Source organism: Lontra canadensis, unplaced genomic scaffold, assembly GCF_010015895.1.
Source record: "Lontra canadensis isolate GAN:19392208 unplaced genomic scaffold, GSC_riverotter_1.0 scaffold106, whole genome shotgun sequence".
Classification (NCBI taxonomy): Eukaryota; Metazoa; Chordata; class Mammalia; order Carnivora; family Mustelidae; genus Lontra; species Lontra canadensis.
In genome coordinates, this window is record NW_022631100.1 from 3,091,464 (window position 1) to 3,113,461 (window position 21,998).

The 21,998-nt window shown below is 37.2% G+C and overlaps 1 protein-coding gene and 1 non-coding gene across 3 annotated transcripts; both read right to left on the reverse strand.

Annotated features, from left to right (window-relative positions):
• Positions 1–6,398: 6,398 nt before the first annotated feature.
• Positions 6,399–21,457, reverse strand: CENPL (centromere protein L). Of its 2 annotated transcripts, none has more exons than XM_032838805.1 (5): positions 21,326–21,457; positions 17,210–17,386; positions 13,875–14,126; positions 9,216–9,758; positions 6,399–6,846 (listed from the first exon to the last, which is right to left on the reverse strand). In XM_032838805.1, the coding sequence occupies exons 2-5, from the start codon at positions 17,381–17,383 to the stop codon at positions 6,781–6,783; spliced, it is 1,035 nt and encodes a 344-aa protein (XP_032694696.1). In that variant the 5' UTR covers positions 17,384–17,386; positions 21,326–21,457; the 3' UTR covers positions 6,399–6,780. The 2 variants fall into 2 exon arrangements, with proteins under 2 accessions (XP_032694696.1, XP_032694695.1); XM_032838804.1 differs by having other exon boundaries at positions 6,399–7,044.
• Positions 14,460–14,562, reverse strand: LOC116855832. Its single transcript, XR_004380455.1, has one exon. It is a non-coding gene; the product is annotated as a U6 spliceosomal RNA (small nuclear RNA).
• Positions 21,458–21,998: the final 541 nt, after the last annotated feature.

Here is a 21,998-nt window from a genome sequence, read left to right on the forward strand (position 1 = left end):
TACCAGTGACAAAGATTGGTATGCCAAGGGCATTGTTTAGCCATCATGCACCAGAAGACTTGAAAATCTACAAACAAAACAAAACAAAACAAGAAACACTCATTTTAAATAGTACAATTCAAAAGGAATAGTAAGTAGATAAAAGCAGGATTCAGACACTAAAAAGTTTTCATCAGTGCAAGTTTGCATCTTGTTTCCTTCCATATGAACTTGTTTTCCACTGTATTTACTCTTTTTTCATAATATTTTCATAGAACTTCTGCTAGCTCTAGAGCTCTGCTCAGTGCCTCTATTGAAACAGTATACCCTTCTTATATGCTGTCTTGAGAATCCTCCAATAGAATCATGTGCTACTCTGCAAAAGTTTTTGCTCAAAAATATTACTGACTGAAACAACTTTCCTTCTTGTTTCCTTATTGCTACTAAGGACCAGCAGGGAGAAATATCCTCTCCCCAGCAGTGAATACTGTTATGCAATTTACACTTGACGCTCAGGCCTGCTGAAGCTGAGGCTTACCTGTAATCACAGCCTCCAAGGGAATGAATTCTTCAGTTCATGTAATAATACACGCTAATGAGTGTAAAATTGAGGCATTTTATTAATAAAATCTTGGTTCTTTTATACAAACTATATATCATTATCCTCATCTGTAAAGCCACTGTTACTACTTTAAAATTGCACTTTCTGGTGAAAAGTTAAAATTTTTAAGGAAAAAATATGATACAAATTTCAGTGGTCAAAGTTTTGTCATTGTGTTCATAGACCAATTTTTTTTCAATGTATTTTGCAGGAAGATCTTTGAATAAGACTTTAGCCACAACCAAAAGGAATAACCTTCTCCTTCTCCCCCCCCCCCACTACAGAAACGTTTGGCAACTTTGTGTTTACATTTAAAGATCATTTGCACCTTTACAAGGAAAAAAAGTATTTGGTAAACAATTGTTTACATGTATCATTTATGCTTTTTTCTAGCATGTATAACTTTTTTAAATAAAGGTAGTACTTACCATAAAAAAATTGGGGGCTGATGTTTTTTGGTGCTTGTGTCTTTGCTGTTTAGTTTCTATACCATTTATATGTCCTTTATGTAAAGTTGCAGGTACTTTCAACCTGAAGGAATAAAGGGACTGCCAGCTGGAATTCTGAACTTATGTATTTTATATAACAGTACTATATAACCTAACCTCTAAACTTATTTTCTGGTGTAGCACTTAGAACCATATAATTTTGAGCTAGAAGGACTCTTAATCATCTGGTCCAAACCCATCTATTTCTTTGCTCTAAGCCTGAAAACCAAAGATGTCCTTCCTAAGAGTAAATATAGCCAGTGATAGGACCAACATTAAAAATCAGTTCCCCCAACTCCCACTCCATTTCTCTTTCTGTGCCATACTGCCACTCCACCCCCACTTGAAACACAGCCTAGAATTAAACGTACTAACAGACTTCAAGTAAATCTGGTATGTAACATTAAAAAAATACAAGCACTTCATGAGATCCTTAGAGTGCTGCATCATTAAGTCAGTCTTCAAGATAAAACTCACTTACTTCCCAAGATTCTACTATTGCATGTACTTTATAGGAGCAATTCACATGGCAGGGGTTCAATAGCAGAGACCCAGGAACTATAATACTGACCAAAGTGTTCACTGGAGCCTAAAGGGTTATTTTTTCCCTCCACTGAAAGTGGTACAGTTTTATTATTGAGAAAATGTACCTATTATATAGTGTCACTACTGTAAAAGAACATTTGCCTATGATTTCCACAACTGAAGTGAGCTCAGAATTGGGTTGGGTTGGCAGTCCACTTCATTTTATAAATTAGTAAATTGAAGCCTAGAAAGTTTAGAAGGACATGTTAGAAACTGAACCTCATATCCACATCCTGATTCCAAATCCATTCATTGTTCTTTATACTACTCTCCAATGTAGGGGACAACAGTTTACCCTATGTCCTCCCCTCTTACAGATCCAAGAAGAGTTGTTGATTTTTCCATCTCTTCAACTTTTTATTTGTTAGGACACAGTGGCTATCCTCCTAGGAGGAACTGGAAACTGGAAGCGAAATGTGTAGCTTTAAGTAAAAAAAAATATGAATTACGTCAATAGTGCAGGAAAATAATTTGATAAGATCCAACACAGATGCATAATAAAAACCATCAACAAATTAGGAAGAGAACTGCTTTAACCTGACAAAGGGCATGTATGAGAAACCTACAGCTAATATCATATTTAACAGTGAAATATACACTAAGATCAGGAACAATATAAAACTACCTTCTCACCACTTCTATCTGCCATTGTGGTGGTAATTCTAGCCAAGGCAGTTCGGCAAGCAAAAGAAATAAAAGGCATCCAGATTGGAATTAAGTAAAACTTTTTATTCACAAATGACATTTAGTCTTGCATACAGAAAATCCTAAGGAATTCACTGAAAAAATTACTAGAATAAACAAGTTCAGCAAGATCACAGGATATAAGAGCAATATATACCCACAACAATCCAAAAATGAAATTAAGGAAGCAATTCCAAATGTGTAAAAAGTGTAAGCATATTTTTAAAAGGTGTTCTCTTCAAAAACAGAAAACACATAAAATTATCTGTCATTATCGAGTATGGATGGACATGGAGTTCTACTTTAAAACTCCCTGGCTACTGACCTATCCAAAATAATTTTCACTTACTTTGAAAAAAAAATTTTTGCCATTCTCAATAGCATGAAATAAATACTTAGGAATAAATTTAACAAAAAAAAAGTACAATACTTGTATGCTGAAAACTCCAAAATGCTGCTGAAGGAAGTCTTGAAATAAATGGGAAAATATCCCATGCTCATAGACTACATATTAGACTTAATACCATTATGACGGCAGTACTCCCCAAATTTATCTACAGATTGAACACAACCACTATCAAAATCCCAGCTTTGTTTCAAAATCGACCAGCTAAAATTCTTTGGAAATGCCAAAGACCCAGAATAACCAAAACAATCTTTAAAAAAAAAGGAAAAGGAAAAGCTGGAAGACTCATACTCCCTGATTTCAAAATGTACTACAAAGCTACACTAATCAAGACAGTGTGGTACTGGCATAAAGACTGACATCAATGAAACAGAGTTGAGAGTCCAGAAATAAGCATCTACGGCCAAATGATTTTTAAGAAAGGTGACAGAGGTGACATGGGAAAACAAGTCTTTTTAATAAATGGTACTAGAACAAATGAATGATAAGAATGAATGAATATGTAAAATGATGAATCTGAATGCTTACCTCACCCCATATATAAAATCTCAAAATTCTGGATAACAGACCTAAATTTAAAGCTAAAATTGTAAGATCCTTAGAAAAACACAAGAGTAACCCTTTGGGACCTCAGATTAAGCAATGACTTCTTAGACACAACACCAAAGGCATGAGAAATAAAATAACTGATAAGCTGGACTTAATCAAAATTTAAAACTTTGACATTTTGAAAATAAATGAGTTCACCCTGGTATCTCCAATTCAAATTTAACATTACAGAGTTTCTACTGAGCTTACTTTACTTTATAATTGTGTATCTTTTATGCTCAAAACCTTGGTTCATAACATTGTTATGTTTTATCTTATTACAAACAATGATAAAAGAATACCAATATTATTAGTAACAAGGTAACTGAGTACAACTTAAATTCCTTTGCTGCTCTTCTGTTCCTAAGATATAGCTGACAATATAAAGTCAAAATACTAGGATTTAAAAATACTAAAAATAATTCTTTGGTGATTATGGCATGAATTAAATATAGTTAGGTTTATTTATTTTCAGTTTTTAAGGATCACTTTTTCTTTTTGATCCGATTTTGTTTCTAACTAAATAAAACACTTACATAGTTCTAAACTCTAAACAAGGAACAATCAAGTAAGTTTTAACTTCCATTCCTGTTCCCTTTATCCAGTTTCTTCCTTCCCCCTAATGAGTAACATTTTTATTTGTTTTTGGTTTATCCTTCCATTGTTTTTTGGAAACATAAAGGAAATACACACAAACTCCTATTTTACCCATTTCTTCTATAAAAGAGAGCATACTGTATATACACTGTCCACATACTCTTCAAACAACGCCTCTTAGAGATCAAGATCACGCCATGGTAGTATTAGATTATCTTCCTCAAACCTTTTTATAGTCAGATAGTGGTAATTCACTGTGCAGCTACACCATAATTTATTCAAACAATCCCCCTTTGATAGGCATTTGGATTTTTTTCAGTCTTGCTATTACAAATACTATTGCAATAGATAGCCTTGTACAGGCTTCATTTATGTTTTGCCAGTGAGTTTTGGGGATAGAATGCCAGAAGTGAGACCGCTGGTTAAAGGGTAAATCCCACATAATTTTGCTAGATATTAATTTCTCTGTAGCAGTTGTACCATTTCAAACAATCTTTTAACTGTTTTTCCTTTCACTCTTGTCCACCTATAACTCATTCTCCCTCATATCTTATAAAACATGTTAGATAATATTACTCTCCTGCTTAAAACTTCAATGGTTTCCCATTGCATTTAGAATTAAATCCAATTTCTTCACAGTATCTACAAAAACTTAGATGATGTAGATACTGCCTCTTTCTATCAGGATTAGGTTTGGCTCTGAGCAAGAGACCCAAAATAGCAACAGCTTATACAAGATAAAAGTTTACTTCCCGAATGGCTGTCGGTTAAGCAGACCCTTGCCTTCAGCTCACATCATGGTCTCAGGGTTGTGAGATCAAGTCCTGTGTTGGGCTCCGTGCTGGAGGTAGAGACTGCTTAAGACTCACTCTCTCTACCCCCCTGCCCCTACAACCCTCCCTCTCTTAGGAAAAAAAAGTTTACTTCCCCGACACATAAGTCTAGAGGAAAACTACCCAGGGGTGGCAATGGGGTTCAGCTTTAAGAAGTCCCTGAAGCGGGGTGCCTGGGTGGCTCAGTGGGTTAAAACCTCTGCCTTCGGCTCAGGTCATGATCTCAGGGTCCTGGGATCGAGCCCCGCATGGGGCTCTCTGCTCAGCGGGGAGCCTGCTTCCTCCTCTCTCTCTGCCTACTTGTGATCTCTGTCAAATAAATAAATAATATCTTAAAAAAAAAAAAAAAGAAGAAGTCCCTGAAGCACAAACTCTTTTAGACCATGCTCCACCACCCCTAGGGATCTAACCTGCATCCTCGTGACCACAAAGAATGACTAGAATTCTAGTCACCTATAGTCATTATAGGTGTTCCAAGCAGAAAAGATGGAAGAATAATTAAAAGGCAAAGGGTACTAGCCCACTGTTTTTTAAGGAAGATTTCCTGGAGGCTCTACACGATCCTTCCATTTATAGACCATGGGTCAGAAGGTAAGTCATATGACTACCCCTAGCTCTGAGAAAGGCCGGAAAAGGTCATCTTTATTCTAGACAGCTACATGTCAAGTCAAAAATTGGAAGACATAGTCAGTGGAATAAGTCTCTGTTGCACAATTTCTTCACTTTCATCTACTACTACTCCACCCTTACTCTGCTCAAGACATACACAGACTTCCTTTGTTCCTCAAATGAGCCAAGTTCTTAGCCATCTCAAGGCCTGTGCTCTTGCCATTTCACCTGCCTAGCATATTCTTCTACACCTTCCCACAGCTGGTTCCCTCTCACCACTCAGGACTCAGCTCAAATGTCACTTCCTCAGAGAGACCTTGGACAACGGTATAAAAAGTCACCCCTTTCCGTAATGTACTGCCTTATTTTCTTTATAACATTTATCTCAACTGAAATTATTTTTACCTTCCTCCACTAGAATATAATTTCCACATGACAGGGATATTTTCTGTCTTCATTGCTATACCCCTGTTGCTCAATACAATTTCAAGTACAACATAGGAGCTTAATATTAGTTAAATGAAAATGACTGTCTGACTCCAAAGCCCATGCTTTTTCCACTATCCCTGCTATTCATGATATATGTGAAATAATACCCCAATCCAGAAGTTAACCTTTGTTTTTAGAATGACAGCCTATTAAAGTTATTTTCTTTCAAACAAATTTTAAAAAACATCATTTGCAAAGTAAAACAAAATCTTCCTATGCTCAATAAATTAAAATTTAAAGACATAGATATAGCAAGTTGGGCAAGTCTCCCAGGTTGCTCGAACTCATAGTTTGCCATCTATAAAATGGAAGAGCTGGTTAAAATGCGTTCACTTAACCTGCAGATATTTACTAAGTACTGTGCTAAAGCAAGATTAGGGACATGAAAGTTAAGATAATTTCTGCCCGCAAGAGACTCACAGTTGCCTCTGATTCCATATGATTGTTGGCTTGTAACATTTGTGCTAGAGAAAAAGACTACAATTCTCATTCTTGATACATTAAAGATCTGTCACCACACTGCTTCATTTTAAAAATATTTAATTCAACATTGCAATAAGAATTGAACAGTATTAAAAACAGAAGCATATTAGTGGCTTTAAAAAGTGTACGTTAATCTCCAGTTTCCTTTAGAGATTTTAATTGCCAGCTCTCTACAGTGAAATGATACTAGGAAAATGTCTTTAGAAGACAGAAATTCCTTCTGGATCCAACCCTAAAATGCTTAAAAGGAACTGACGGTTTTAAAGATCCAAATCAGAAATAATATTAGAGATACCTCATTTGAATCCTAAAAATTTGATGTAATAAACATTACATATTTTTTAGAAAGATGGTCCAAGAAAACAACTCAGCATTTTCTAGACATCGGCATCCCAGATCATCATGACTATTATGGAGCACCTGGCTGTGATTTATTCACTACCACCTTCTTTTTTCTTCTAGATCCTTCTTGAATTCCATTCCATCTGGGCAATTCCAAAGGCACTGAGAGGAAAACAGACGCAGAGACAGATGCTTATTTCTCCTGCGGGGCCTCTCAGAATAGCAATTAGGCAAATAATCAGTGAGAAAAAAAGCATATAATCCATCATTTATAGTCCCCACAAGACTTCAATCAATTTGAAAAATTGCCAGTTCTGTCAAATATGCCAAGACTCCAATAAGGTATTTATGACACAGAATCTGAAAAAACAAACAAACAAACAAACACACACACAAAAAAAAGATACTTAAAATCAGAATTATGATAACAAAGCAGTTTGATATTTGATTAAATATTCCAGGCTTATTTTAAATTCTACATTTGGAAGCTAAGATGAACCCAAACCACTGCTGCTCTAAGTCAAATAAATTTTGATCTATTTAATGAAGACTAGTAACTTTAATAAATACACAACTATTAGTCAGTGGTGCTTAGAAATAAGTAAAATTCTTAATTTTTTCTGATTTCCACAGATGGGCTAACTATGTATATAAGGAGTAAGGAGAGGAAGGGGGTATCCCTGAACCCCTTGGATTTCTATGCAAAATAAGTATGTACATTTTCTACAAAGAGGTTCCATACCTTCCTTCTTTTCAAAGGGATATATGATTCCAAAAGTACCTTGTAGTAACTAAGCAGATAGCAAAAACCTGGTTAATACACTAATTTCAAACTTTTGAGAGGCAGTACACAGTTGCAGTTAAAGGCATAAGCTCAGATGACTGGGTTCAAATTCAAACTCCACTTATTAGCTATTTGATCTTGCGGAACCTACTTATCCTCTGTGCTAGTTTCCTCTTCACAACCTATCTCAATAGGTTGTTGTGAAAAACTGAGTGAGATGGTACATACAAAATGCTTTTTAATATTTATTTCTTAATATAATTACTGCTTATTAAAAGTTCACTATCAAAAAAAAAGTTTAAATGTTAGCTATCACCATGGCATTATATGAAGGTAGGAGCCGGTCACCATCTTAAATCATTAAGAGAGGCTCTTAGTGGGGCACCTGGGTGGCTCAGTAGGGTAAGCGTCTGACTTGATTTTGGCTCAGGTCATGATCTCGGGGTTGTGGGATCGAGCCTGACGTCAAGCCCTGAACTGGGCTCCACACTCAGCAAGGAGTCTGTTTATCCCTCTTTCTTTGCTCTCCCCTCCCACTCACTTGCTCTATCTCTAAAATAAATAAAATTAAAAAAAAAAAAAAAAAAGAGGATCTTAGATGTAGTATAGACCAGATAAAATCAATGTGTTTAAGAACCACCTTTATATTCATAATAACACATTATATGAAGCAGTTTTTATAGAGTGGGCATATGACCACAAAATCTTAAATACACAAGGGCTTCATGAACACTGAATTCTGAGGTGCTAAAATGGAATTATTTTCCTTTTATAATATCAAATTAAATAAGGTATGGTATAATCTTTCAAACGTTTCACTGAAAACCAAAGAAATAAACTTAACATCATGACCCAGTACAAGCAAATGTATATACCCTTACTACATATGATACAGTCATTTTTATATTTTCTATTACATATCTTTCTTTTGTTTTTTAAAGCTGGTCTCTTCCCATCAAAATTATTTTCCAACTTACTATTGCAATAGGACCTTCAATTAGAAAAACACTAATACAGTGTTTATAGAGTATGAGCTTTTTGGAACCTAAGAGATAAGCATTCAAATACTGACTCCTCCTCTGACTAAGCTATTCTGCTGGTATCACTTTCACCTAACTTGGCCTCTTCCCTTGTTTTAAAAATAAAATGTGGATAAAAACACCTACTACAGGGTTGCTCTAAAGATTAAAATTAAGGTGTATTAAACTCCTAGCACAGTCACAAGCTCAATATTCACTATTTACTATGGCCTACATTTTAAAACATTTTAAATATATTAATATATTTTATTATATTTAGGTGCCCACTCTCTTATTTCTGATATTTCCTCTAGTAAGTATTTCATAGAGAGTAAAACAATGTCAATTATTTCCTTCCTAGGGAGAAAAAAGCCTAGATGACATCTTAGTTATGTATTTCTGGCTATAATTTTCTGATCTCACATACAAAATCCTGTTGCTCTGATAATTATTTCCAAGTTTGACAAAACAATTTTTAATATTTAAAAATTACTACAGAATAATTCCTATTATTACCAAAATCTGTAGCTCACAGCATATAGTATTCTCCCATTATAAAGCTATATCTAGAGACTGAAGACTTTCTAGTAAATTATTTATAAAGCATAAAATATCCTACTGTCTCGAATTAGCATTCAAATGTGTTTCTTCAATGTAGCAAATGCATACATTTTGAAAGCTACATAACAATAAGGAAAAATTACTTAACTAGATTTGTTCAAACTAACCTTTATTTTTCCATCAGTATGTGCTGAAGCTACAGATGTAGAAACACGGACCAATCTTGTGGCTGATAAATGAATTTTGAAATGCCTATGGAAATGTGAATAAAGGCAGTCCATAAATAAGTCAACTTCTTCCTGAGTAACTTCCCCAGGGGTTTTGTGGACACTGTCCCACAAAGCTTTTGCATCCTCTGGATGTATGGCATAAGAAATGTCCAGACTTTGAGGGCTACAGGGTACAGACCAAAGAAATTCAGTAGCAGCCATATACTGGTCCATTCTGCATGCAGTCCACATAGCAGCCATCCAGGAAAGATTAAAAGCATTGATTGCTAAGGGACTGAAATAACAATCGAAAGTTTTCTGAAACCACGTTCCTACTATGGCTGTATTTGTCTCTGCTCCATTTGCAAGGAATAAGGGTACACAGGTGAAATCTTCTGAAACAGTTTCCAGAAGACTGTCTCCAAATATACAGCAGAACCAACCAGTCCACAACACTTTATGTTCTCTGTTCTCAGATGGCAATTGAGATTTTGAGAGAATCTACAAAGAAAAAAAAAAAAGGTTCATTAAATTCAAAAGTACACTTACTCCAAATTACATCTTCTCAAAATTAGTACATTTTAAAATAAGAAGATATGTTGTACTGCTTGCCAAAAAAACACAAAGGAAATAATCTCCCTAATCATCATTAGGCTTTATCAAGTTAATTGACATTTCTCCTAATACTTTTTTTTTTAATTTTTTATTTTTTATTTTTTATAAACATATATTTTTATCCCCAGGGGTACAGGTCTGTGAATTACCAGGTTTACGCACTTCACAGCACTCACCATAGCACATACCCTCCCCAATGTCCATAACCCCACCCCCCCTTCCAACCCCCCTCCCCCCAGCAACCCTCAGTTTGTTTCGTGAGATTAAGAGTCACTTATGGTTTGTCTCCCTCCCAATCCCATCTTGTTTCATTAAATCTTCTCCTACCCCCTTAACCCCCCATGTTGCATCTCCACTCCCTCATATTAGGGAGATCATATGGTAGTTGTCTTTCTCCGATTGACTTATTTCGCTAAGCATGATACCCTCCTCTAGTTCCATCCACGTCGTCGCAAATGGCAAGATTTCATTTCTTTTGATGGCTGCATAGTATTCCATTGTGTATATATAACACATCTTTCTCCTAATATTCTTATTAGGACATGGTATATGGATGGCAAGATCTTGGTGCAGCCAAAATGAAAAATATGGAATGCCAATATAGTGTAACCAAGTACACTATCCTGAAAAAAAAAATCTCAAAATCTCAACTTCAGAAGGGACTATAAAAAGTCATCAAATCCAACGTGCTTGAATTCTTCCATAAAGGAAGAATTCAGGATTTCCCAAGGCAGCTCTATCAACTTAAAAATGTTCTTTCATTGGTTAGGCCCACAGTTTCCATATATAGGTCCTGTTTTCTTCCTTATGTGCATGTAGAACAAATCAAATCTAATTTCTCTTCTACAGTCAAATATTTGATGATCTGTATCATATGTAATGTCAAGTTCAACATCTCTAGTTTCTTCCAACTATTCCTCCTATGACATACACATTATCCTGGTCACTCTGAAATTCTTCGACATGGGAGTCATTCATAAGTGAATATAGTCACTTCAAAAGGATCTGATTAAAGGACTGTTACCATCTTTAACCTAGATTTTACTACTATTAATATAATCTTAGATTCAGTAGTGTTCTCATTTATAGTTGACAGCTTTATATAAATTATCCCTATTCATTTTTAAATCTTAGGGCACCGGGGTGGCTCAGTCAGTTAAGCAGCCAACTCTTGATTTCGGCTCAGGTCATGATCTCAGGGTCCTGAGAATGAGCCCCACATCAGTGCTCAGCAGGGAGTCTGCTTGAGACTCTCTTCCTTTCCCCTCTGCCCTTCCCCCTGCTTGTGCACTCTCTAAAGGAAATAAACCTTTAAAAAAAAAAAAAAAGTAAACCTCCCCTAATATAGAGAGGCGATATATTTACTCCTATTAAAATTTTAATCTCTTTCAATTTGACCCATTGTGCCAATCCATTCAGATTTTTTAGAATCCTGATTAAGTTTCCCAGCAGATTAACATTTCAAACTTCAAATCTCTAAACTACAGGACAAACGTACCTTCCAGATACTCATAGTTTTAAAGTCTGACCAGGATAAAGTGAAGATCACAGCCCAGTTTCCTATCCCTTTAGAGATAATCACTTTAACAACTACTTTTAGCATATTTCTCCTTCTTGTTCAAGAGAGTATAAGAGACTCAAAAGCCCTGAAGCCCAGATAGGTCTATCACACTTTCATAACCTAAAAGTTCTGTAACACTATGAAGAAATGAGATTTACTTCGGTCACTATTAGGACACTCTACTAAGAGCTCAAGAGGTCATGTCTATTCCTGAAAGAATATCTGCCTGTTGACATGCAAATCACATCCCTTCTCTGGGCATTTGACAAAGACTGCTAACTATCTACCCAGTACCTACTTTTCCTTCCACAATAAAACTGTGCTTTTAATGAGGTGGCAAAGTACCCACTAAAAAAGAAAAAATTCCTAGTCTGCCTTCCAACTGGGATGTAAAGAGAAGTTGTTGGGTCTTAGAGCCTCATTAAAGGTTTCCTCAGTGGCAGGCACCCTCTTTGCCCTCCTACTGCCTGCCTAGACCTTGCAGACAATATTTAGAGTTTCAGGAGCCAAGTCAGACTACACGCAACCTTACGGAGAGAAGCCATGCACCAAGGATGAGAGAGAAGGCAGAAGGAGCCTAGATTATTCATTCATAAAGCATATGCCAGCTTTGAACACCTTACCTCCACTTTTTTGTAAGACAAATAAGGCTCTATCTATTAAACCTCAAGACAGACATTTCATTCACAGTTATTTAGGCTTTCTGTTTTATGCAGCTAAACCTAATCCTAGGAATCTTGAAGATCCTTGTCAATATCATGACCTACAGCAGGGGTTAGCAAATTTTTTCTGTAGAAGTCAGATAGTAAGTATTTTAGGCTTTGCAGGACATATTGTCTCTGTAGCAAATACTCAAACGTGCTGTTGGAGCACAAAAGCAGCTGCAGACAGTATGTAAACAATGAGAGGAGCACTGTTCCAACGAAACCTTATTTACAAACATAGCAACAAAAACAAAAACAAGTAACATGTCAGATTTGGCCTGTAGGCCATAGTTTGCTGACCCCTGATCTACACAAATAAGCAAAATTAGGCCTTTTTGACCATTTCAGAATTTAATTTATAATGACTAAGATGAGTTCACTCAAGAAACAGAAGTAGCAAGCATGAATAATAAATCCAGTTTCTTAATCAATCCAAAGATAGTCCTACTACTTTTAAATACTACACACAGGAAGGAACGTTACATTTCTTTTTTTTTTTTTTTAAGATTTTATTTATTATTTACTTGACAGACAGAGATCACAAGTAGGCAGAGAGGCAGGAGCGGGGGGGGGCGGGGGGAGTAGGCTCCCCGCTGAGCAGAGAGCCCAACGCGGGGCTCGATCCCAGGACCCTGGAATCATAACTCAAGCTGAAGACAGAGGCTTAACCCAGTGAGCCCCCCAGGCGGCCCAGAACGTTACATTTCTAAGAGTAACTTGGCATGATACATCACAATATATGATGATAGATTATATATGTATATACATATCTTATATATGTATATACATATGCATTTTTTTGTGCTGAAATTCCACTTCTAGGAATTTAGTCCAGATTTATGCAGGTTTCCTTACAAACATGTAGTATTCTTAATGACATGAGTAATTATAATATTATTATTGGGGCACCTGGGTGGCTCAGTGGGTTAAAGCCTCTGCCTTCGGCTCAGGTCATGATCCCAGGGTCCTGGGATCGAGCCCCACATCGGGCTCTCTGCTCTGCAGGGAGCCTGCTTCTTCCTTTCTCTCTGCCTGCCTCTCTGCCTACTTGTGATCTCTCTCTGTCAAGTAAATAAACAAAATCCTTTAAAAATAAATAAATAAATAAAAATAATATTATTAATTTTTTTTAAAAAGGCCATATGCAAAAGTGTGGGCAATGGAATCCCAATTTTAATAGATCCAGATAGCCACACAGACGTATCTATGTTCATGAGAGATACTGACCTATAGTTTTAGTAATCTTCATGTAGTTTTAGTATTGGGTAATGCTGGCCTCACAGAATGAGTTAATCTCATTCTATTCTCTGAAGAGACTGTAGAGACTGTAAAGAACTGAAATAACTCCTTCCTTAAATGTCTGGCAGAATTCACCAGTGAACCCATCTGGGCCTGATGCTTTCTACTTTGAAAAGTACTGACTCAATTTTTTAATAAATAGAGGCTTACTCAGATTGTCTACTGTCAGACGTATACCAAAATGTTAAACTGTGGTTTTCAATTTTCTTTATATTTTTATGTATTTTATGATAAAGATGACTATAATGTAATTGGAAAAAAACTTCTTAAGTTGGCCATATCTAATTACTGTAATTTGGACAAACGAGACATAAGATGGGTTATAAATCACAAGCTTAAGTTTCTTTTTTTTAAACGGTAAGAAAATACCACAATTTCTAAACCAAGACAGTGCAGATTCTTTCCCCCTGGGAAGCAAAGATTGATTATATAACTTACCTGGACGAGAAAGGCTTCAGAGTCTCTTTGTGTTCCTTTCATTCCTAGGAGAGTGGAGAAAGTCACTTTGATGTTGAAGTCTTCTCCCACTTCCACAGCAAGCCCTTTTTGCTTCTCAGCAGCAATAAATGCACTCAGAAGTCTAGAATACTCTTTGAGATTAGTATAGGAGAATTTATACAGGGGAGTTAAACTATATAAAGTCCATTGTTTATGCAGAAGGAATGCAACTTTTTGAGGATCATTATCTTCCTACAGAAAAAAAAAATCAAGACAAAAGAAGTTTAAATTCTCATTTACTAATATTTCCTAATTCTTAATTACTGTTTTTTAAATATTTAATATCAATCCATTACTGGGTACCTAATCTTTACACTCCAGCCAAAACAGAGTTTGCAAGACTCTGAAGATCCCTGAACAAGCCTTTTCATTTGCTGTATCTTCACTTTGGAATATTCTTACCACATGTGTTCACATGGCATGTTCCTTTCCCTTACTCAGGTCTGTCCAATGTCACTCAAGAGGCCACCCTATCTAATTTTGTCTCACTCCAATTTTGTCACTTTACAGACACTTTTTTTTTTTTTTAATATGGAATGCTTCACGAATTTGCGTGTCATTCGTGTGCAGGGTCCATGCTAATCTTCTCTGTATCATTCCAATTTTGTTTTTAAGATTTTATTTATTTACTTGACAGACAGAGATCACAATCAGGCAGAGAGGCAGGCAGAGAGAGAGGAGGAAGCAGGCTCCCCGCTGAGCAGAGAGCCCGATGTGGGACTTGATCCCAGGACCTTGGGATCACGACCCGAGCCGAAGGCAGAGGCTTTAACTCACTGAGCCACCCAGGTGCCCCTATCATTCCAATTTTAGTATATGAGCTGCTGAAGCAAGCACTTTCTATCTCCTTAACCCGCTTTTTTTTTTCACAGCATTTATGACTATATGACATGATATGTTTACTGGATTTTTATTGTTTGATTCCTTACTAGAGCATGAGTATGATAAGAACAGGGATTTTGCCTATTTTACTAGGTATTATATCTCTAGCATCTAGAACACCTGCTCAATAAATATTTATTGGATGAACATTTACGTTTCACCTTTAGAAATTTAAAATTATAGATTCTCAAAATAGTAACTATTCCTGGAGCATTTAATTTGATTAGTTTTAATTATGTAATTTTCTTAAACGTTTGGAAGTAAATCCACTCTACGACACAATGTCAAATTTAGCAGATTAAATAAAAAGATACTTCGGAGCATTTCTACCATGCTCTATTAGAACAACGGGTACCATCAAAAACAAAAACACTTCCTTCCTATTGGCCTTATGGCATTATTGAGGGTCTTCATACATCCCCATACAGTTCCTACTTTGATACTAAATTGAAATTTTCTATAAAATCCACACTTTCTGACACAGTCTTACAGCTCCAACTATCTTTTGGAACTTTCATTACAGTTGTCTACTTGATAAAAATATTTCTTCTGACTAGAGTGTTCATGGAAACTTTTATAAAACTTGTATAAAAAGGGGCGCCTGGTGGCTCAGTGGGTTAAAGCCTCTGCCTTCGGCTCAGGTCATGATCCCAGGGTCCTGGGATCGAGCCCCACATCGGGCTCTCTGTTCAGCAGGGAGCTTGCTTTCTCCTTTCTCTCTCTTTCTCTCTGTCTGCCTCTCTGCCTACTTGTGATCTCTGGCTGTCAAATAAATAAATAAAATCTTTAAAAAAAAAAAACTTGTATAAAAAGCTATAAACTTTTTTCTTGTTATGATCAAAAGGTATGGGGAAATTACTTATTTCACAGTGGTAAGGAAATGAATTGAACATTCCAATCTTTATTTTATATACAATTTCTATTTTATTGTTAGGAACCATCACTTTCATTACCAGCACTAGTAATTTAAGAAACTTTTCAGAAAGAAGCAAAAGTTTTCCCATATCTCAAGAGATATGAGGCATACAACATGGAGAAGAAAATAAGACTCCAGGGAGGATGTGGGTGACGGATCAGCCACACTCCTTGCTATGTTCCTCAAAACCAAACACCAAACCCACACTGTCTAGGGTTTTATTTCATGTTCCAGTGAAATCACAAATTACTCATGTTCTAAATGTTCAGAGTTGTTTATGAATAATCAAAACAGAGAATGTTGCTGTAGACAAACTGGAGACAATATAAACACCAAAATAATTTAGTAATGATTTAGAAAGTTTTGAAAAACAAAAATTAAGTCTGATAAATTACTAAGTGGGGAGAAATAAGAAGCGTTTACAATAGAATGCCAAAGGCTGGTTGGTAAATAGGCAGCAAATGGGAGTTGGAAAATCATGATACTGGGACCATAATGATAAAGACAGAATCAAGCAAATATTATCGATGGATGTTAAGTATGAGGGGAAATTTAGAGAGGAACAGAATATTTACATTATCCTAAAGTGTCTCCCAGACTGCTTATCAGATGCAGAGATGAATAAAACAGTAATTACTGAGCAACACCTTGACAGGATGATCAAAACTGACATCACCTCTGTGCTACCTGATGTTATTCCCCAAGAAGGACACGACAGCCTCTACCCTGCATTCCAGCCAATATGCGGCTTCAACCTAACCACGAGGAAACATCAGACAAATACAAAATGAAGAATATTCAATTTTAAAAGGAAAAGGGAGGAAACTACATTCTTCAAAATGTCAATGTCATAAAAAATACAGAAATACTGTGGAAATGCTCCAGATTAAAGGAAGTTAAAAGACTTAACAGAGGTGGTATTGATAGTGTGAATAGCTGTTTTTGCTATTTCTCATTTTATTACCTGAGATTAAGAAGATACTAAAAATACTATTAAAAAGTAACAAAAGTCGGGGCGCCTGGGTGGCTCAGTGGGTTAAGCCTCTGAGAGCCCAGGATCCTGGGATCGAGCCCCACATCGGGCTCTCTGCTCAGCAGGGAGCCTGCCTCCACCTCTCTCTCTGCCTGCCTCTCTGCCTACTTGTGATCTCTCTCTATTTCTGTCAAATAAATAAATAAAATCTTTAAAAAAAAAAAATGTAACAAAAGTCGGGGTGTCTGGTTGGCTCAGTGGGTTAAAACCTCTGCCTTCGGCTCAGGTCATGATCCCAGGGTCCTGGGATCAAGCCCCGCATCGGGCTCTCTGCTCAGCAGGGAGCCTGCTTCCTCCTCTCTCTGTCTCTGCCTGCCTCTCTGCCTACTTGTCTGTCAAATAAATAAATAAAATCTTAAAAAAAAAAAAGTAACAAAAGTCAAAATGTTTTGCTCACAGATTTTCTCAATTATTGAGCAACATGAAAGAACACAAAAGGCATACCTGTAATTGTGAACACTGAGGAATTTTCCTTCGAGGTGGCGTTGGGATAAATGAAGTCTGCTTCCTGACTGATTCTAATCGTTTCTGCAAAGGGGTGGCACCTATAAAGTAATCTTTAAGCCTTGAGGACGCACTATGCCTAGGAGTCGATCCTGGTGTATCATGAGAATCCATGATCTACATAAAAAGAAATAAAACCAGAATCCTGAACACTAAAAAATTAATTCAGGCTCACAGCTTCACTGATTCTTCTTCTCCTTGCTATAAAGTTCTTTCTTTCCCTTCCATTCCCTTCCATCCCCCCCCACCCCAGTTTTGACTTTTTAACCAAGTTCTCATTGGCTATAGGCTATTTTTAAGAATATCTTACCAGGGGCGCCTGGGTGGCTCAGTGGGTTAAGCCTCTGCCTTCGGCTCAGTTTGTGATCCCAGTGTCCTGGCATCGAGCCCCACATCGGGCTCCCTGCTCGGCAGGAAGCCTGCTTCTCCCTCTCCCACTCCCCCTGCTTGTATTCCCTCTCTTGCTGTGTCTCTCTCTGTCAAATACATAAATAAAATCTTAAAAAAAAAAAAAATCTTACCAATGCCTCAAACACAGAATGTTCAAAACTACATTCAACTCCCTCCCATTCTCCTCCCAAAATTAGCTGGTCCATTTTCAAATTCCTGTCAATTTTCTATGTTAAAATTAATTTAAAGTGGCTCTTGAACATGTAGTCATTAAGCAGATTCTTTCTAGTTTTTCCTTCAACAGTCTCTGTCATCCATTCCCAAAGCTACTTCTAGGTTCTGATGACCATATCTAAGGGTAATCCACTTTTCAGTAATGACACTTTATCATTAGTCACCTGTGCAAAAAACTTTACAGTGATGAGAAAAATGCTACTTTTCTGCTATTTAAGATCTTTCATAATATAGCTTGACCTTATCCTACTTCTCCTAGGCATAAACATATTTTTGTCTTCATGTTTTTGCCTATCAATCATGTTCCTTATCTGAAGCGTCCTTTTTCCAATCCACCTCCTTTAGGACCATGCTTGAATTTGATCTCTTTCCAAGTAGTAGGTTTTTGTTAATCTTTTTGTCCCAGAAGTGTATATATACACTTCTGTCTGTATTAGTAGCTCATTCCTGGAAGCAATGTGTATAGGGGCATGGCTGTGTGTGTATAGAATGAGGTCTCAGGGGTAAATATTTTTTAAAAGCCCAAAAACCCTCTAGATGAGTCTAACAAAATCTCTCAATAATGTTTCATAAAATGTTTAGAGATTAATAAAATGCTATTCCACATAGCTCTCCTTGATCATCTTGTCTATACCACTCATTTTGGCCCACATTCATACACTTCCTTGTATAATTTTTTTGGTGTGCATTTTTTCTCTTCCCAAGAAGACAAAAATACTTTGACTGAAATCATGCTTTTTATGTCTCTTGTATAATTATCCTAATATAATGCTGAGTGTTCTTTAATTGTTAGCAAGTATTGTGGATTTTTTTTTTAATTTATTTTGTAGTTTCAAGTTTTTCTTTAAACTCCAGTTAGTTAACATACAGTGTAATAGTAGTTTCAGGAGTAGAATTTAGTGATTCATCACTAATATACAACACCCAGTGCAAGTATCCTCCTTAATACCCACCACCCACTTAACCCATCCTCTCTCTGCCCACCTCCCCTAACAAGTATCGGTTTAAATGAACAGAAGAATTTCCTAGACCTCTGAAATTATAATTTTCATTAAAAGAAATTATGATTTAAAAATTACAATAAATAAAAATAAAATAATTACTCCCAAGTATTGGCACAGTTACCCTTTGATAAAAGTTTTTCACAAATGAAAACTTGTAGGGGCAACCTGGGTGGCTCAGTTGGTTAAGAGTCTGCCTTAGTTAGGCTCAGGTCATGATTCCGGGTGCGCTCGTGCACACTCTCAAATAAATAAAAATCTTTTTAAAAAACGAAAACTTGTATTTATTACTATATTTAAATTTCATTATGTCAAAATAGGGCAGGCACCCTCTGTATCTTGCACAAAACTTCACAGGTTAAATATTATTTAAATATATATAAAATATATATATTTATACTTTATAAATATATATATTATATATATTTATAATATATAAATAAAATATATATTTAAATATTAAATATTAATTCACTTTTTACACTGTCACCAATACCCAAATGTTCAGATAACACCCAAGGAACATCATACATCACACAACTTAAATAGCTGCTACTTTAAAGCATTCTACCTTTAAATGCATACTGAATTACATCTTTAAAAGGCAGTTTTAGAGCACCTGGGTGGCTCAGTCAGTTAAGAGTCTGCCTCCTGATTTCCGCTCAGGTCATGATCTCACGGTCATAGATTGAGCCCTGTTTCAAGCTCTGCACTGGGCATGGAGCCTGCTTGAGATTCTCTCACTATCCCTCTCCCTCTGCCCCTACACCTACCCCTCACTGGTGCTCTGTCTTTAAACAAACAAACAAACAAACAAATGCGGGGGGGGGGGAATTTAATCAGTCCCATCTACACAGAATGCTTCTCTCAAATTTTTATTTGGATTAATGGCTAACATTTATTGAGTATTCATCAGGTGCCAGGTACTTGTCCAAGCCCCTAACAAATTCTGTCTCATTTAATCCTCAAACCCCATGAGGTGGTTTATTATATTCCCAGCTGACAGACAAAAAGACAAAGAAGTTAAGTAATTTGCCAAACTCATACAGGTAAAGAAGGCCAGAACCAGGATTTGAACCCAGACAGTATAATGCCAGAGAAGGTGCTCTTATCTTTCTTTCACATTGCCTTTCTTTTTTTTTTCCACATTGCCTTTCAATAGAGATCAATTTCAAGGCAAAAGACGCCCTGATGAATTTGACTCCTTAAAAGAAAAATGCTATGAATTCCAAAAAAAGATTTTAAAAATCTGTCTAGGGGCACTGAGACAGTAGGTTTTGAGAAAAACCTTCCCCTACGTATTTAATATTATGGTAATGTGAAATATCCCAGTCCACGCATGAAAGATCAGAAAATGACTTAACGTTTATTTTACCCTCTCACTCTGCACTCTGTAATGGGCAATTTTGCCCTGCCCAATAAATTAGAGGTTCAAAATATATCTTGACTCATTATTTTAGTGTCCCAGTCTTAACCCCTTTCCCCAGTCCATAACCAGTGATCCATAGACCCTACTTCTATCTTGTCATTACCTTGCTGGAGATCCCATAACAATTCCCACTCATCTTTCAGATGAAGTCAGAACTTCTCTGAGTTTCATGGTACCACATTATGTGATCTTATTATCTGGCACTATTCAGGTTCATTTTCTACTCCAGGAGTTCTCAGACCAAGATCTATGGACAAAATCCAACAACCCTAGGTTGTATGCAAAATGTCGCATGCATGTGTATTTGGTGGTGGAAGGGCAGGAAGAAAGGTCCCACAGACAATTTTTGCAAAGGTTAAGAACCACTGCCCTAGGGGCACCTGGGTGGCTCAGTGGGTTAAACTCTCTGTCTTCGGCTCAGGTCATGATCCCAGGGTCCTGGGATGGAGCCCCACATCAGGCTCTCTGCTCAGCGGGGAGCCTGCTTCCCTTCCTCTCTCTGCCTGCCTCTCTGCCTACTTGTGATCTCTGTCAAATAAATAAATAAAATCTTAAAAAAAAAAAAAAAGAAAGAAAGAAGAACCACTGCCCTAGAGAGATCATTACCCTACTACCCCCCTTCGTGCCTGTCATGTTCGCCTCTGCTCCCTGACTTTTTTATTCAGCCTACAGCCAACTAAGAATGCTGCTCTCCTCCCATATGTCTGACCAAATGCAACCCATCCTGGAGGTTTCACGTTCTCAGAAGCTGGCGGGTATCCAGAGTTATCACCAGCTCTTCTGGCACTTGTAGTTCATAACACACAGTTACAACTTAGTTGTTTCTCTTGTAGTAGATCCTGACTTAATTCACTTTTTACACTGTCACCAATACCCAAATCCGAGTGCCAAGCACGCAGCGTGCAGCCATCTAAACACACAAGTGTTGTAAAGAAAATGGGCACATTTCAGGGCAAAACATAAAGTGTACTGCCGGTCCTGGACAAAGACAAAGGGTCTTACCAATAAGATGCCGTGATGACGCTGTCACCCATTCCGGCTTCACGAATCATTCTTCAAGTCTGGTTCCAAAACTAGGTAGAAACTAAACCCCCCTGAAGTTTAAAAAAAAAAAAAATCGCCAAAACGGCAGCTAAGAGAGAGTTCGGAAGGAATCCTTGGCCCCTTCAAATTCCCTCTCGCTCCACAATAACCGGGTTCACCAGGGACACAAACTGTTTCCTCAGACGTCCGGCGACTTCACCGCAGGAGGGGCATTTCCGCGGACCCACCCACCAGCTCTGCGACCCTCGCTCCTGCGGAGTCGACTTCTGCCAGAGAAGAGAAAGAATAAGGGGCAGCGGGTCCCAACTTAACCCCTCTCCACTTGAGCCCTTCAGAGGCCCAGCTAGCTCTGAAATCCCGCCTTTGAGAAGCGGCACCCCAGGGCTCAGCCGCCGCCTCAGTTTAAAATAGTTTCCCGTCTCGCTCTGCGGCCGGACGCCGGAAGCCTCCCTGGTACGGATTACACGTTAGTGAAGCGACTACGGTCGCCATTTTAACTGAGGTCGAGCGACCTGACCGTAATCGTCAACGTGGCTAATAGCGATGCGTTAGTCTTCAGAACTTTTCTACCTGCGTGAAGCGTTCCGGCAAATTTCCGCCCATAATAAGCATGGCGATGGCACCTCTGCTC